The sequence below is a fragment of the Cetorhinus maximus genome, chromosome 9 (genome assembly GCF_964194155.1).
Source record: "Cetorhinus maximus chromosome 9, sCetMax3.hap1.1, whole genome shotgun sequence".
Lineage (NCBI taxonomy): Eukaryota > Metazoa > Chordata > Chondrichthyes > Lamniformes > Cetorhinidae > Cetorhinus > Cetorhinus maximus.
This window is the reverse complement of record NC_135887.1, coordinates 95,608,507-95,622,603: the sequence shown is the minus strand read 5'-3', so window position 1 is coordinate 95,622,603 and position 14,097 is coordinate 95,608,507. Positions and strand designations below refer to the sequence as shown.

The following is a 14,097-nucleotide window of genomic DNA, read 5'->3' as shown; positions in this document are numbered from 1 at the left end:
TTAAATGTATTTCCATCCATTGTTTTATCTCTACCTTTTAGCCTTTTTCGATTCCTTCACCCCACCCCCACTAGGGCTATCAGTACCTTGCTTGTCCTACTTTCTACCCTTAATTAGCACATTCCTTAGATAATATCACCACCTTCAACACCTCTTTGTTCTTTTGTCTGTGACATCTTTTGGTTATCTCCACCTATCACTGGCCCTCTATCCAGCTCTACTTGTTACCCCCCTCCCCCTTAAACCAGCTTATATTTCACCTCTTCTATTTTTACTTAGTTCTGTTGAAGGGTCATTTGGACTCGAAACGTTAACTGTTCCTCTCCACAGATGCTGCCAGACGTGTTGAATTTTTCCAGGTATTTTTGTTTTTGTTTTGGATTTCCAGCATCCGCAGTTTTTTGCTTTTATTTAAATGATATTATTTAACTTGGAAAGAGACATTCCATTCAGCCAATCCCGAAGTATAAATAGCCCCGTCATACAGTTGACTCAAGAATTTATTAAATGGTGTGCACATTTCAGTGTTGGCAAAGAAAAATGCCTTAAAACTCTTAACCTTTACTTACCAAGACTGCTTTCTTCTTCTCTTCTAAAGAAGGCTGCCCATGAATACTGAATTTATGGAGGGCATTTAAAAAGGAAACTTGGACATTTTGAAGATAGGAGCTCAATAGCAAAATGTAAAGTTCCTTTAAAAATTCCCTTCAATACTCAAAATAAACAAAGGATTTGAAGACATGTTTTAGTTTACCTTGGTATAAGCAACATCTCATCCACTCTGAAGGTAGCTTAGCTAGGAGGATCGTTTTAAATACCAACTTTGATTGATATGAATACCAACAATTGATTCCTGTGCAGAATCAATTCATTACTCTTACCTTTTAGCATATAGGGCTACAATCCAACCTTGACACCATCATCATAAACTTCAGCAGTCTAAGGCTTAGCATGCAGTGAATATTCTGAGATATTTACTTCAGAAACATATACATCTTACTTACAGCAGACAATCTTCATTGTTTTATAATCACCATTTTTATTTGCAATTTTATATTAATGAAGCCAAAAACAAAATAAATTTGCTTGAAAACACCTGGAAACCAAGGTTGACTACAACTAACAAGGTTCAAGTGCAACATGTTTCAACACAAAAACTTAAAACAGCAAAAAAACCTACACTTCTAAATAAAATGATAATTAAAATGAAATATTGTGTGCTGCCCCTCAGTTTAAAACCAAAAATGAGGCAACCGAGATTGGAAATCTGTATTGATCCTCAATCCCCCTCTTTTTTAAATTCCTAACAAACTTGAGGGTGAGCTACTTGGCTAAACTTAGAAGAAGCATTATAACAGAAAATGAAAAAAAATCATAAATCAATAATGAACTGATGGAAAAACTAAGCTTGCTATTTGCATTCACATACAGCACGCCAACCTCAACTTTAAACAGTATTTACAAAGAAATGTGTGTACACCCTGAAGTGGCTACCTTTGAAGGAACATCAGACTGACTTTCCCCTTTCTGCCCGATCAGGAAAATTTCCCAGATAACTGAGCAAGGGTGAGAAGCAACAAGAGCTCACCATTAAAATGTGCCAGAGCAGAGGCCCTCATGTGGTACTGAACCAGGCCTGACTGCAGTGCCCACCTTCACATGCTATTTGCTCCCCAGCAGCACTGCCTTTGACTATTTATCTAGAGTGAGGCTAATCTGCAAGGTTAACTGAGTATAGAATTGCTTAATGAGGGAAAAATAATTTTCATCCCACAGGTCTGAATGCAAGCCAAAATACTGTTATAAGCTGCATGTTTAAGTTTTCTTTTAAAATATAACTATGGAGCTTGCACGTAGAATGTGCTAAGAAAAATTATTCCTGTCGTGCATAACTGGTCCAAGCAATAATAATTGAGAGATACTTGATTAGTTGCCAGAGCAACATGATAGCTCCAGTATTCCAAGATTATAACCATACAAATTCCAACCTCTATTTTCCTGGGCTAAAACCAAGGCTTATCCATTTCATTCCTACTCAGTAGGGGAGAAGCAGTTAACAGAGCATGTTTGCCAGCATGCCACTTCAAAGTTAGTCATTTTTTAATAACATATCATAATATATTAAAAATGGCAGTACCACCATTCTAGAAAGCATCTTCCCATGTCAAACGTGGTTCTTTCCTAAAAAGTAAACACTGCACTTAGAGTGTGAAATGAGATTCCACACTTGATCCTGCACATTTCAGTTAAGTCCCACAGTCTTCATGATCAAATGTCTTTCCTCTGCATGTGGCTCATCTTTCCTTGACGTGGTTCTGTGCTGCTGCGTTGCTGTAGAGAATTTCAGTCAGGTCTTCCATGACAAGCGTTTCCTTGGGATCTACCAAATTGAATTCCCTTATAAATAACATGAAATGCATATACAGTGCGTTTAAATGTCCGTGCAGTTCCAATGCAACAGTCTCCTTAAAATGAGCCCAGTAGATGTGAGTCAGTACATGGAACAGATACCTGCAGATCTTTTTAACTAAAGACTCAAAGGAGTTTGGAAATTCTTTGCCTGCAATGAGAAAGAGAAACACATTTAGAACCCAATCATAATTAGCCTTTATGGTTAAGAGATTAGGCACTCAACATAAGAACATAATAAATAGGAGTAGACCATATGGTTCCTTGAGCCTGCTCCCTTATCCAATATGATCATGCTTGATCTACTGCCTTAACTCCACTTTCTCGCTCCCCATTTCTCTAGATTCCCATGGAGATCAAAATCTGTCGGCCTCAGCCTTGAATATACTCAATGATGCATCATCCACATCCTTCTGGGGTACACAAATCCAAAGATTCACAATTCTGAGTGAAGAAATTTCTTCTCATCTCACACTTAAATGATTAACTTCTTAATCCTGAGACTATGCCATGTTCTAGATTCCCCAGCCAGGCAAAACAACCTTTGAGGGTGGAATTTTTGAGTCGTCGGGCTGGCTCTGGGGGCCTTTAAAAATGGCAGGCGGAACCACCCCATTTTCAGCAGATCCCATTTTTGCCTGTGGGGAAGGAGGCGGGGTGTGACTCAGAGGTGGGAAACCAGAACTCAGCAGGACCATTTGAAATTAGTGCAGAGTTCAAACAGACAGCATTTTTGCTGTTCCAAGGGCCTTGTGAGAGTCACAAATTTATGGAGGAGACATAAATGCTCTTGAAGGGAGGATAAGATCTGTTATGTATCATGAACTGAAGTTATTTAAACCACCAGCCCTTTAAACACAAAAATCCAAGCTGCAGCTGCCAGAGTAAAAAAGAAACTGATGGGTCATCTGGTGTAGCCTTGAAAAAAAAACACACACAGGCATGGGGACGGCACAGGCAAGGTCTGGGCTGGGGCACAGGGCAGGTTGAGAGTTAGGGGCCCTAACAGCCTTTTATAAAACTGAGCCAAAGTCTCAGAGCAGAAGCAAGCATTCTGTCCAGCTCGTCTCAGCACTTACCTGCCTCCAGAGGCAGCAGGCCTGACTTTATCACGCCCCTGCCCTCAGCGAAAATCTTACGTGTGGGGGTTGTTTTCATGGAAACAGGTATGCAAAGTCACTTGATTTCCCCGAATCGAGCTTTCTGCCTGCATGGCAGAAAATCTGGCCCCAAATATAAGTATCACCTCTCATTCTTCTAAAGTCCAGAAAACACTGACCCAATTTACTCAGCCTCTCAACAAAGGACAACCTACCCACCTCAGGAACCAATTTAATGAACCTTCGCTGTACTGCTTCCAATGCAAATATATCCAAATAGAGACAAAACTGCAGAGTACTCCAGGTGTGGCCTCACCAAAGGCCTGTACAACTGCAGCAAGGACTTCCTTATATTTGTTCTCAAATCCCCTTGCAATAAAGGCCAACATGACATTTGCCTTGCTAATTGCTTATTGTACCTGCATGCTGAGATTCCGAGTACACCCAAATCTCTCTGAACATCAATACTGAGGTTCCACAGCTTAAATATTCTGCTTTTTAAAAAAATTACCACTAAACTGAATAACCTCTCACTTCCCCACATTGTTTTCCATCTGTTACCTTGGAGTGGGGTGGGGGGGAAGAAAGGGTGCCATTTAACCTGTCTATATCTCTTTGCAGCTTCCCCCCTGCCAGCTCACATTCCCACCTAGTTTTGTATTGTCAGCAAAATGGATACATTACCCCTTGTCTCTTCATCTAAATCAGTATAGATTGTGAATAGGTGAGGTCCCAAGCACTGATCCTGTGACGCTCCACTAGATACAGCCTGCCAATTTGAAAATGCCCCATTTATCCCTACTCTCTGGTTCCTATCCACTAGCCAAATCTCTATCCATGGTATATATTACCAACTTATTAGATGTATTAACCTTTTATGTGGCACCTTACAACAATAACATATATTTACATAGCACTTTTAACGTAATACAGCATCCCACGTACTTCACAGGAACTTTATAAAACAAACCAACACTGAAGGAGGTATTAGGTTAGATGGTCAAAGAGATAGGTTTTAAGGTGTGTCTTAAGTGAGGAAAGCATGGCAGACTTACATTGGTTCCCAGTCAAGCAGCTTTTTGATTTTGCAATTCTCATCCTGGTTTTCAAATCCCTCCATGGCCTTACCCCTCCCCATCTCCACAATCCTCCAGGACTACGCAAAATAAGATTACATGGTGTAAGGGGTAATATTTTAGCATAGATAAAGAATCGGTTGGCTAACAGCAGGGAGTCAGGGTACATGGGTCTTTTTGGGTTGGCAAGCTGTAACAAGTGGAGTGGCCACAGGGATCAGTGCTGGGGCCTCAACTACTTACAATCTACATCAATGATTTGGATGAAGGGACTGAATGTGTGGTTGCTAAATTTGCCAATGACACTAATGCATTGGTGGTCATCTTCCGAGATTCTATAGACTCTGGAACAGTTCCTACAGATTGGAGGGTAGCTAATGTAACCCCATTATTTAAAAAGGGAGGCAGAGAGAAAACAGGGAATTATAGACCAGTCAGCCTGATGTCGGTAGTGGGGAAAATTCTAGAGTCCATTATAAAAGACTTAACACGTGGAAAACAGTGGCAGAATCGGCCAGAGTCAGCATGGATTTATGAAAGGGAAATCATGCTTGACAAATCTACTGGAATTTTGAGAGGATGTAACTAGTAGAGTTGATGAAGAGGAGCCAGTGGATGTGGTTTATTTGGACTTTCAGAAGGCTTTCGCCAAAGTCCCGCATAAGAGATTGGCATGTAAAATTAAAGCGCATGGGATTGGGGGTAGTGTATTGAGATGGATTGGATATAAAACTGGTTGGCAGACAGGAAACAAAGAGTAGAAATAAACGGATCTTTTTCCGAATGGCAGGCAGTGACTAGTGGGGTACTGCAGGGATCGGTGCTGGGACCCCAGTTATTCACAATATATATTAATGATTTAGATGGGGGAATTAAAGGTAACATCTCCGAATTTGCAGATGATACAAAGCTGGGTGGGAGGGTGAGCTGTGAGGAGGATGCAGAGATGCTTCAGTGTGATTTGGACAAGCTGAGTGAGTGGGCAAATGCATGGCAGATGCAGTATAATGTGGATAAATGTGAAGTTATCCAATTTGGTAGCAAAAAATAGGAAGGCAGATTATTATGTGAATGGCTATAAATTGAGATAGGGGAATGTGCAATGAGACCTGGGTGTCCTTGTACACCAGTCGTTGAAGGTAAGCACGAAGGTGCAGTAGGCGGTGAAGAAGGCAAATGGTATGTTGGCCATCATAGCCAGAGGATTCGAGTACAGGAACGGGGATGTCTTGCTGCAATTGTACAGGGCCTTGGTGAGACCACACCTGGAATATTGTGTGCAGTTTTGGTCTCCTTATCTGAGGAAGGATGTATTTGCTATAGAGGGAGTGCAGCGAAGGTTTACCTGACTGATTCCTGGGATGGCGGGACTGACATATAAGGAGAGATTGAGTCGATTAGGATTATATTTGCTGGAGTTCAGAAGAATGAGGGGGGATTTCATAGAAACCTATAAAATTCTAACGGGACTAGACAGGGTAGATGCAGGAAGGATGTTCCCGACGGTGGGGGAGTCCAGAACCAGGGGTCACAGTCTGAGGATATGGGGTAGACCATTTAGGGCTGAGATGAGGAGAAATTTCTTCACCCAGAGAGCGGTGAGCCTGTGGAATTCGTTACCACAGAAAGTAGTTGAGATCAAAACATTGTATGTTTTCAAGAAGGAGTTACTTATAGCTCTTGGGGCGAAAGGGATCAAGGGGTATGGGGAGAAAGCGGGAGCAGTTTATATTGAGTTGGATGATCAGCCATGATCATAATGAATGGTGGAGCAGGCTCGAAGGTCCGAATGGCCTACTCCTGCTCCTAGTTCCTATGTTTCTAAGATAGGTAGGAATGTAAGTTGTCAAGAGGAGATAGAGAGTCTGCAAAGGGATATAGACAGGTTACGCAAGTGGGCAAAAATCTGGCAGATGGAGTATAATGTGGGAAAACATTAACTTGCCCCCTTTGGCAGGAAGAACAGAAAATCAGTATATTATTTAAATTGAGAGAGATTGCAGAACTGTGGGTGTATCTACACCACATGGGCACAGCGGTTCAAGTAGGCAGCTCACTACCACCTTCTCAAGAGCAACTAGGGGTGGGCAAGAAATGCTGTTCCAGCCAGTGAAAGCCACCTCCCGTGAATGAATAAAAACTCAGTGGAACAGAGGGATCTGGGTGTCCCAGTACATGAATCACTCAAAAGTTAGTATGCAGGTACAGCAAGTGATTATGAAGGCAAATGGAATGTTGATGTTTATTACAAGGGCAATGGAACATAAAAGTAGGGGCGTTTTACTGCAGCTGTATAGGGCATTGGTGAGGCCACATCTGGAGTACTGTGTACAGCTCTGGTCTCCTTATTTGAAAAAAGAAATAATTGTGTTAGCACTTCAGAGAAGGTTCACTTGACAATTGCTGGGATCGGGGCTCATCTTATGAATAAAAAGTTGGACAGGTTGGGCCTATACCCATTGGAGTTTAGAAGAATGAGAGGTGATCTTATTGAAACACAAGATCCTCAGTGGACTTGATAGGGTGGATACCAGGAGGATGTTTCCATCTGGGACTGAGAGGAGAATCATGCAACAGTTTAAAAATAAGAAGTCTGCCTCTTATTTATACGGAGGTGGGGAGAATTTTTTTTCTCTCAAAGGGTCATTAGTCTGTGGAATGCTCTTCCCCAGAAAACAGTGGAGGCTGGGTCATTGAATTTATTTAGGGCAGAGCTAGACAGATTTTTGATAGACAAGGGAGTCAAGGGTTATGGGGGAGCAGACAGCAAAGTGGATTTGAGACTTAACCAGGTCAGCCATAATTTTACTGAATGGCGGAGCAGACTTGGAGGACTGAACCAACCTTCTCCTGCTCCTAAGTCATATGTTCCTATATCTGCACTTCTCTAATTCTGGCCTCTTGAGCACCCCCAGTTTTAATCACTCCACCATTGGTGGCTGTGCCTTTAGTTACCTAGAGCCAAAGCTCTGGAATACTCTCCCTACGCCTCTTTGCCTCGCTTTCCTCCTAACTCCTTAAAACCTACTTCTTTGACCATGCTTTTGGTCATCTGACATAATATCTTTATCTGGCTCTGTGTTACATTTTGATTTATAATGCTCCTGTGAAGTCCCTTGGGATGTTTTAATATGTTAAAGGTCATTGTTGTTTACAAGTCAACCTTCACATGCAATCTATCATATATGTGTAGCTTACTACCTTTGTAGAACAATGGCTAAGTAATTTAACACGTGATGCAAACATACACTTGGTCCAAAATCTAACTGAAAATCTGTGATTTCTAAATAGATTGGTACAAATTGCTATATGTGGGGATCAGTCTTCACTCCACATTTGTTGAATGAGATTAAGTGGCACTAGAGGGAGCCACACACTAGCATATAATCATATCACTACCTTTTCCTGATGTTCCTGATTCACTTGCAAGAATTTTCAGCTTGCACTACGGAAAGTGGTTCATTGCAATATCCCAACCTCCCTTTGGAAGTTATGGCCGCATTTTACAAACAAAATTCCTGAGAAGTTGCTAAAATATTCCTAGCTTTTAGACAGTAATTTTGTGATTTTTAATTATAAAGTACTGAATAAATCCAAAGAAACTCAAGTCTGGTCTGACAAGTTTCAGCTGGTTCCCTCACCTACAACCTAAAACTCAAAACGGAAATTAATCTTAGAAGTAATGTCACTTGAGAAAGTAATCACCAAAATACAAGTGTAATACTTCAAAATATTAAGGAACTTGATGGTACTATGCAATTCTAAAGTCTATTCTATAACACATCTCTACACTTCCATTAATTATATTTTGCAAGAAAACATCTCTTATGACTGTTACAGGTGTTGTAAATTTATGTGGCTGCAATTGCAAGTCTGTTCAAATATTTTGAGGCTATGGTTCCATATTACAGAACCATCTTGGTAGTCGTATCGCACAAGGCACATCCTGTCAGGAATTTTGACTTGTATAAAAAATTAGTTATATGCAATTCAATGGAGATTATTAAAACTAATTGCAAAAATGACACAACAGAAATTTAAAAATAAGGTACAGCTATGACCAAAACAGAATTACGCTTTTTCATCTTTCAACATGCTTGTGTCTTGCCACAAAGAAACAAAATTTTCTACAGCAAAACATTACATCAAAGCAAAGGCTCTTGAGCCTCACTCCTTGTTCAAGTCTGGTTTCTGTTCTGCCTACATCACTTAGTCAGTGACACATCAATACTACAATATGGTATGCCATCCCTCCTTGTCCTTTCAATAAAATCAACCAAGCTCACCCTTTCACATAGCATTGCCTCCCCTCCTGGTTCCATCCCAACTTATATCAAAGAAGCCAAAATCGCTTTGAAGGGGCATTTCCTCTCACTCTTCCATGGTCAACTCTGTCGTGTAAAGGGGCTATTCCTTGACTCCTTCCTATCCTTCATATATGCATACTACTGTTGCTACATCTTTTTCACATACATAGGGTTAGACTTCATACCTAAGGTGATATCAGCCAACTATCTTTCTCCTGATACCCTTAATTCCACAGTACCTGCTGTACCATTAACTGCCCAATATTAAATTCTGGATCAGCAAAAGCTATTTCTAGTTCAACAAATGGCAAGACTGAAGTCATCCCATTCAACTGCTATCTTCATCTGTTCATTCAGGCTGAACCCATAAGTGCAAAAATTTTAGTTTACTACTTTAACCCCAAGCTGAAGATCAGATCCCATACATGGTACATTGTCAGGTTGCTTGCTTCCATTCCCTATCGTTACCAGACTGCACACAACTGCAGATTCTCTGCTATACACGTTTTTTCACCTCAAGGTTCGATTCTCCAACACTTCCCTTTCCAGCCTCTCAAATTCCAAATTATACAACATGATTCTGCGGGCTTTAACTTATACCGAATAAAGCTTTGCTCCTCTCAATTAGCACAGTCTTCACCAATCTCCACTGGCTCCTCCTCACTGACTTTAAAATCCTGATATTCAAATCCCTTTATGGCTTTGCTCGACTCGACCTTTGTAGCTATATTACGGAGCTCAAATTTTTCACTTCTGGTTTCAACACCACTCCCTCCCCACACCCCCACCACCTTCTGCTGACCGCCCAATCAAATCCTGAAAGCAATGGAAAAAATATAGAAAGGGCAAAAAAACCATTAACTACATCACAATTATAATGTTCATTAGATTGTCCGTAGGGCAGCTTTGACCCCCAACAAGGCATGGTTAATAGGATGTGATTAATCAAAAACCAGACTGCCTTGTAACAGTGTCAACTGCCAAATTACAAGGAACTACAAATCTCAGAACTGATGTGTTAGAGTATCTGGGAGTCCTCTGGTCTGGGAATGACTGTGCAGCATGATGCAGAAATGGCAAGAGTACTGGGGAAAGAAACAGTTAATAGCCTCAAGACTGCCTGCCTCAATGGTTAGCTTCATATCAACAGGTTAAATAGTACATTTCATGTACGTGAAAAGCAAAGCAAAACTGGGGATGGGGGAAAATGGAGAATTCAAATTTGGTGTTTTACTTTTAAAATCTAAATTCCCTACACCTGATTCATATGCTAATAGTCTTTAGAATGACAGGTGCCCTTTTCTACTAAACTTTTTTTTTGCTATAACAAAGCAGTATTGGCATCATAAAATTAAACTATGTTGTAGGTAAGCTTGGCTATATACATGCCAGAAATCTTGTTGCTGTTAAATGATAGTACCATGTTAGAATTATTGCAACAGTTTGGTGCTCTTTTAATAAGCCTCAGACTGAATGTGACCCTAGACTGAATATTTGGGGATATCAGAGCTGTTGGGCTGACAGGGTGAAAATGTTATCTTACTCAGAAGGTTCACTGCTGGAGGTAAAAGCGGTGCATAAAAATTTGTCCATAGTGTGAGCTGTAAGTTGCTGGTAATTATCAAAATGAACCTCAGCCTGTTCAGCCTCAGACGAGAAAAGCACCAGCCAATGAGGAGTTTGGGAACTTTCTACACATGGAGGCTACTTCCTGGCCTCACGCCCTCAACACAACCCTTCAAATGCAGCATGACCTCCCTCTCCCACTTATTGATCTTCCGATTGGGATTCCTGTTGACTGATGTGACCTGTAGTGGCGTCACTTGAAGGATCCCCCCCTTTCCTCCCAGTGAAATAAATAAATCGGACAAGCTCACTGCAGACACTGAGGCTGCCTGTGCAAAGCTTGTTCACATCCCATGAACGGAGAGCCAGGGACAGAAAAAATGTGTATCCCAGGGCCTTGGAGCCAGTCCAAGGGCTTGCCTGACAGAGCCTCCACTCCACAGCCGCCATCATGGCCTTGGAGCTCATAATCCCACCTGGGGGTCACAACCAAAGGTTTGGGAACCCCTGTCTTATTCTATGTAACAATTGCCACTTAATTCAATCTATTCCAATGCCAACAATCTGATATGAAAATTGTGTGTAGGAAATTTAATACTTGACATTAAACTTGCCATTGCTACCCTGGAAAGATTTCATGGGAATCCTAAGCGTCAAAAGTTATTAGGGTGATCTTGCATTCAGTTCTTAAATAGGAACCTATAAATCATTGCACAATACACAATGTCTTTCCTGGATTTTAAGTGAAGCAGTTTCAAAACTGGCTTTCATCTGTACTTTGCAGCTCTCTAGTTTCTACTGGCAGTTTGGTTCATGCTAGAACTTTTAGATTGCATTTTAAGTACCAGAGTTTGATGTTGTTACAGCCTGCTACATAATAAGGGTATAAAGCAGTAACAATCCAAATATAGAGCTGATTTCATATGTGGTATTGAAATGGATTGGGTAAAATTAAAGGAGTTACCAGACAGTACAAGCAGTCAAAGGTCGAAGATCAAAAATGAAAAATACCACTGTGGTCATACAAGGATCAGTTTCTTCACTTTTAGGACTTCTGTCTGACATTCACTGAACCAAACTTAAAATAGCAAAGGATTGGGGAGTGCAGCTAAGGGAGAGCAGTAAAGAAAAAGCAGAGTCCCTGAACCACTCTTCTCTAAATCCAGAGGCCAATTCTAAATTACTCAAGTTTGCAGTCCATAATTAAACATGAAGAAGAAAAATGTTCAGTTGAAATGAGTAATTTTCATGTGTGATGGCTCTAATTGTATTGCGCTACTCAAAGCAATATTCATTACAGACTGACCCTCATCTGAATCATGACATAGCCATCTTACTCAGCGACAAAAATAGTTCTCAGGCATCTGGTCAAGAAATCCTACAAACCCAAATGGAAAAATATACATTAAAAACCTACCATATTTTGTTGGAAAAATATCTTCATCTGTCACAAATTTTTGTACAGAAGTCATTACAAAGTCCACATACTGTGGGGCTGTGCACTTGATTTTCTTTCCCCTTTCATCATACCAGTAATATTGCCTGATGACAAAAAAGGAAAGTTCAACTTACTACAAGCAATGACAGGTAAACCTTTCAGAGTGAGAAATGCAGCAATTTCTGAGTTGTGCTTCACCCAATAACAAAATATTCTCTCCACTTGCACTCCCTTAATTAACAATCACTCCAAATCAACAGAGATGAAGGTGGAATTTCATGGCCCAGCTGAAGTCAATGAACTTTTGAACGGTTCACCCCAATTTCCATCCCCATCCCGACTGGGCCATAACATTCCGCCCCAAGAGTTTAACTCAGTTTTTAACTCAGGTTTAATAATTTACCAACTCATGTTGAAGACTCTAAACACTTTTAAAATAATATGGACAGCAACTAAATATCTTTCACTTTTTGTCTAAGCTTGTAGCATTCTGTCCTACGAATCGGGCAATCATGGGTTAAATCCCTACGCTAGGATGTCAGTGCAGTACTGAACTGTCAGAGGTACAAGACATAAATATAATCAATTCCAGTCTTCCTGTTCGGGTGGATGTAAAAATCGTGTGTACTATTGAAAGAGCATGGAGTTTGCATGTTCTAGTCAACACATATTCCTCCATCAGCACCAATATCAAATTAATGGGCTATTCATAGATTAAATGTTGGTGAGTTATGCTGTGTGTAAATTGATTGCTGCATTTCCCTACATAAGCTATTACACAAGTAATTTAATAGTCGTTTGGTAGTACAGAACTTGAGTATTGCTGAAAAAAGACAAGCTATGGAAGTTTTTTTATCTTGCACTCTTCAGGACAGCTTGCAAGCAATACCGACAGTAAAGGAAACAACAATTTATACTGCATAAGAGTGTGCTGATTGGTTGGGCAAGTGGACTCTTTTATTGGTAGAGACATTACCTTGGAGATTGTAACAGGAAACAATTAACTGTCAAGTTTTTGTTCAAATTCAAACCACACAGGTCGACTCTGATTGGTCAAGGCATTGCCATGCGGAATGAACCAGGGAATGGCTGTCCCCCAAGCTTTTGTTTAGTTGAAAAAGGCACTATGTGTGGACATGCTCCCTCTGTCTGCAAAGGACAGGGCCCCCACATGCAAGTACGTGTGGCTTCTAGGGTGTAAATAACTTCAATAGTGTGTCGCTTTTTTCAGCAATACTCGAATAATTCAATAGGGAAGTTAATTTGGCACATCCCAACGTCGTGATAAGGTGCTATACAATTGAAAGATAGCCTCATTTTGACTTCTGTGAATAAAGCAGGAGAAAAAAAATGTAGGATATACATTTCCATATTTAAAAACTATGTGGAAATTATTTGCTGAAAAGTACACTTTTAAAATGAATTGTGTTTTGGCTAACAATTTCTCACTTCATTGAAAACTAACTGGTAAAATTATTGAGCAAAATTTGTAATGGTTAACTCTACAAATTGAAATTCTGCTATATGCAAATATTCAACATTTGCTCCCATAAGCAGCATAACTGGCAGCACTAAGGCAATAATATGTTTCAATTACATTAACAAAACTACTTATGCTTAATAAACAAATTACTTTTGATTTTGAACAAGACTGTTAGCATCCTTAAACAAAGATGTGTAGATTCCCTGGATGGGTGTGAATGTCCAAATTTAATTAGGTATTTGCTTGAGACTCTAGGTATTTGCTTGAGACTCAGGACTGTCTGGAGCTCAAAATGCCAAAAGGTCACATGATTTGCAGTGGCCATTTTAATAGTCCGTTTATGTTCAAATCTTTAAAGTATTGGCTAAACGGTCATAATATACTGGAACATGAAAATGTAAATTACACCAAGAGAGCAAGGGAAAAAGAAAATCAACAAAAACAGGAGTAAGTTTACTTAAACTACTAAATTAAGCTGTAAGCCATATTAGTAAAATTTCCTCAATTTTTTCCCTCTCTTTCATTGATCACTTGGAGATATATATTATTGACAACATTTTTGCCAGTCACTCCAGGAACCTTAATGGCTGTCTTAATAGGTCAGTCTTGATATGAAAGCATGGAAATTCAGACAAGTATTCTTTTGACAGAGTTCCCAATTGAAGTAATTCTTTGTCACCCAACCCAGCAAAGTTTGCATTAACTGCAATATTTGAAT

At 40.1% G+C, this 14,097-nt stretch overlaps 1 protein-coding gene across 7 annotated transcripts in view; it reads right to left on the bottom strand.

The window, feature by feature from the left end:
• Positions 1-1,019: 1,019 nt before the first annotated feature.
• The window catches only part of mob2a (MOB kinase activator 2a), a 226,302-nt gene continuing 213,224 nt past the window's right edge, over positions 1,020-14,097 (bottom strand). For all 7 annotated transcript variants that reach the window (XM_078549141.1, XM_078549136.1, XM_078549140.1 and 4 more), the window contains 2 exons: positions 11,876-12,000; positions 1,020-2,560 (listed from right to left, as the gene is read on the bottom strand). In XM_078549141.1, coding sequence (XP_078405267.1) covers positions 2,295-2,560; positions 11,876-12,000 — 391 coding nt within the window. In that variant the 3' untranslated portion in view covers positions 1,020-2,294. The remainder of the gene's footprint in view (positions 2,561-11,875; positions 12,001-14,097) is intronic.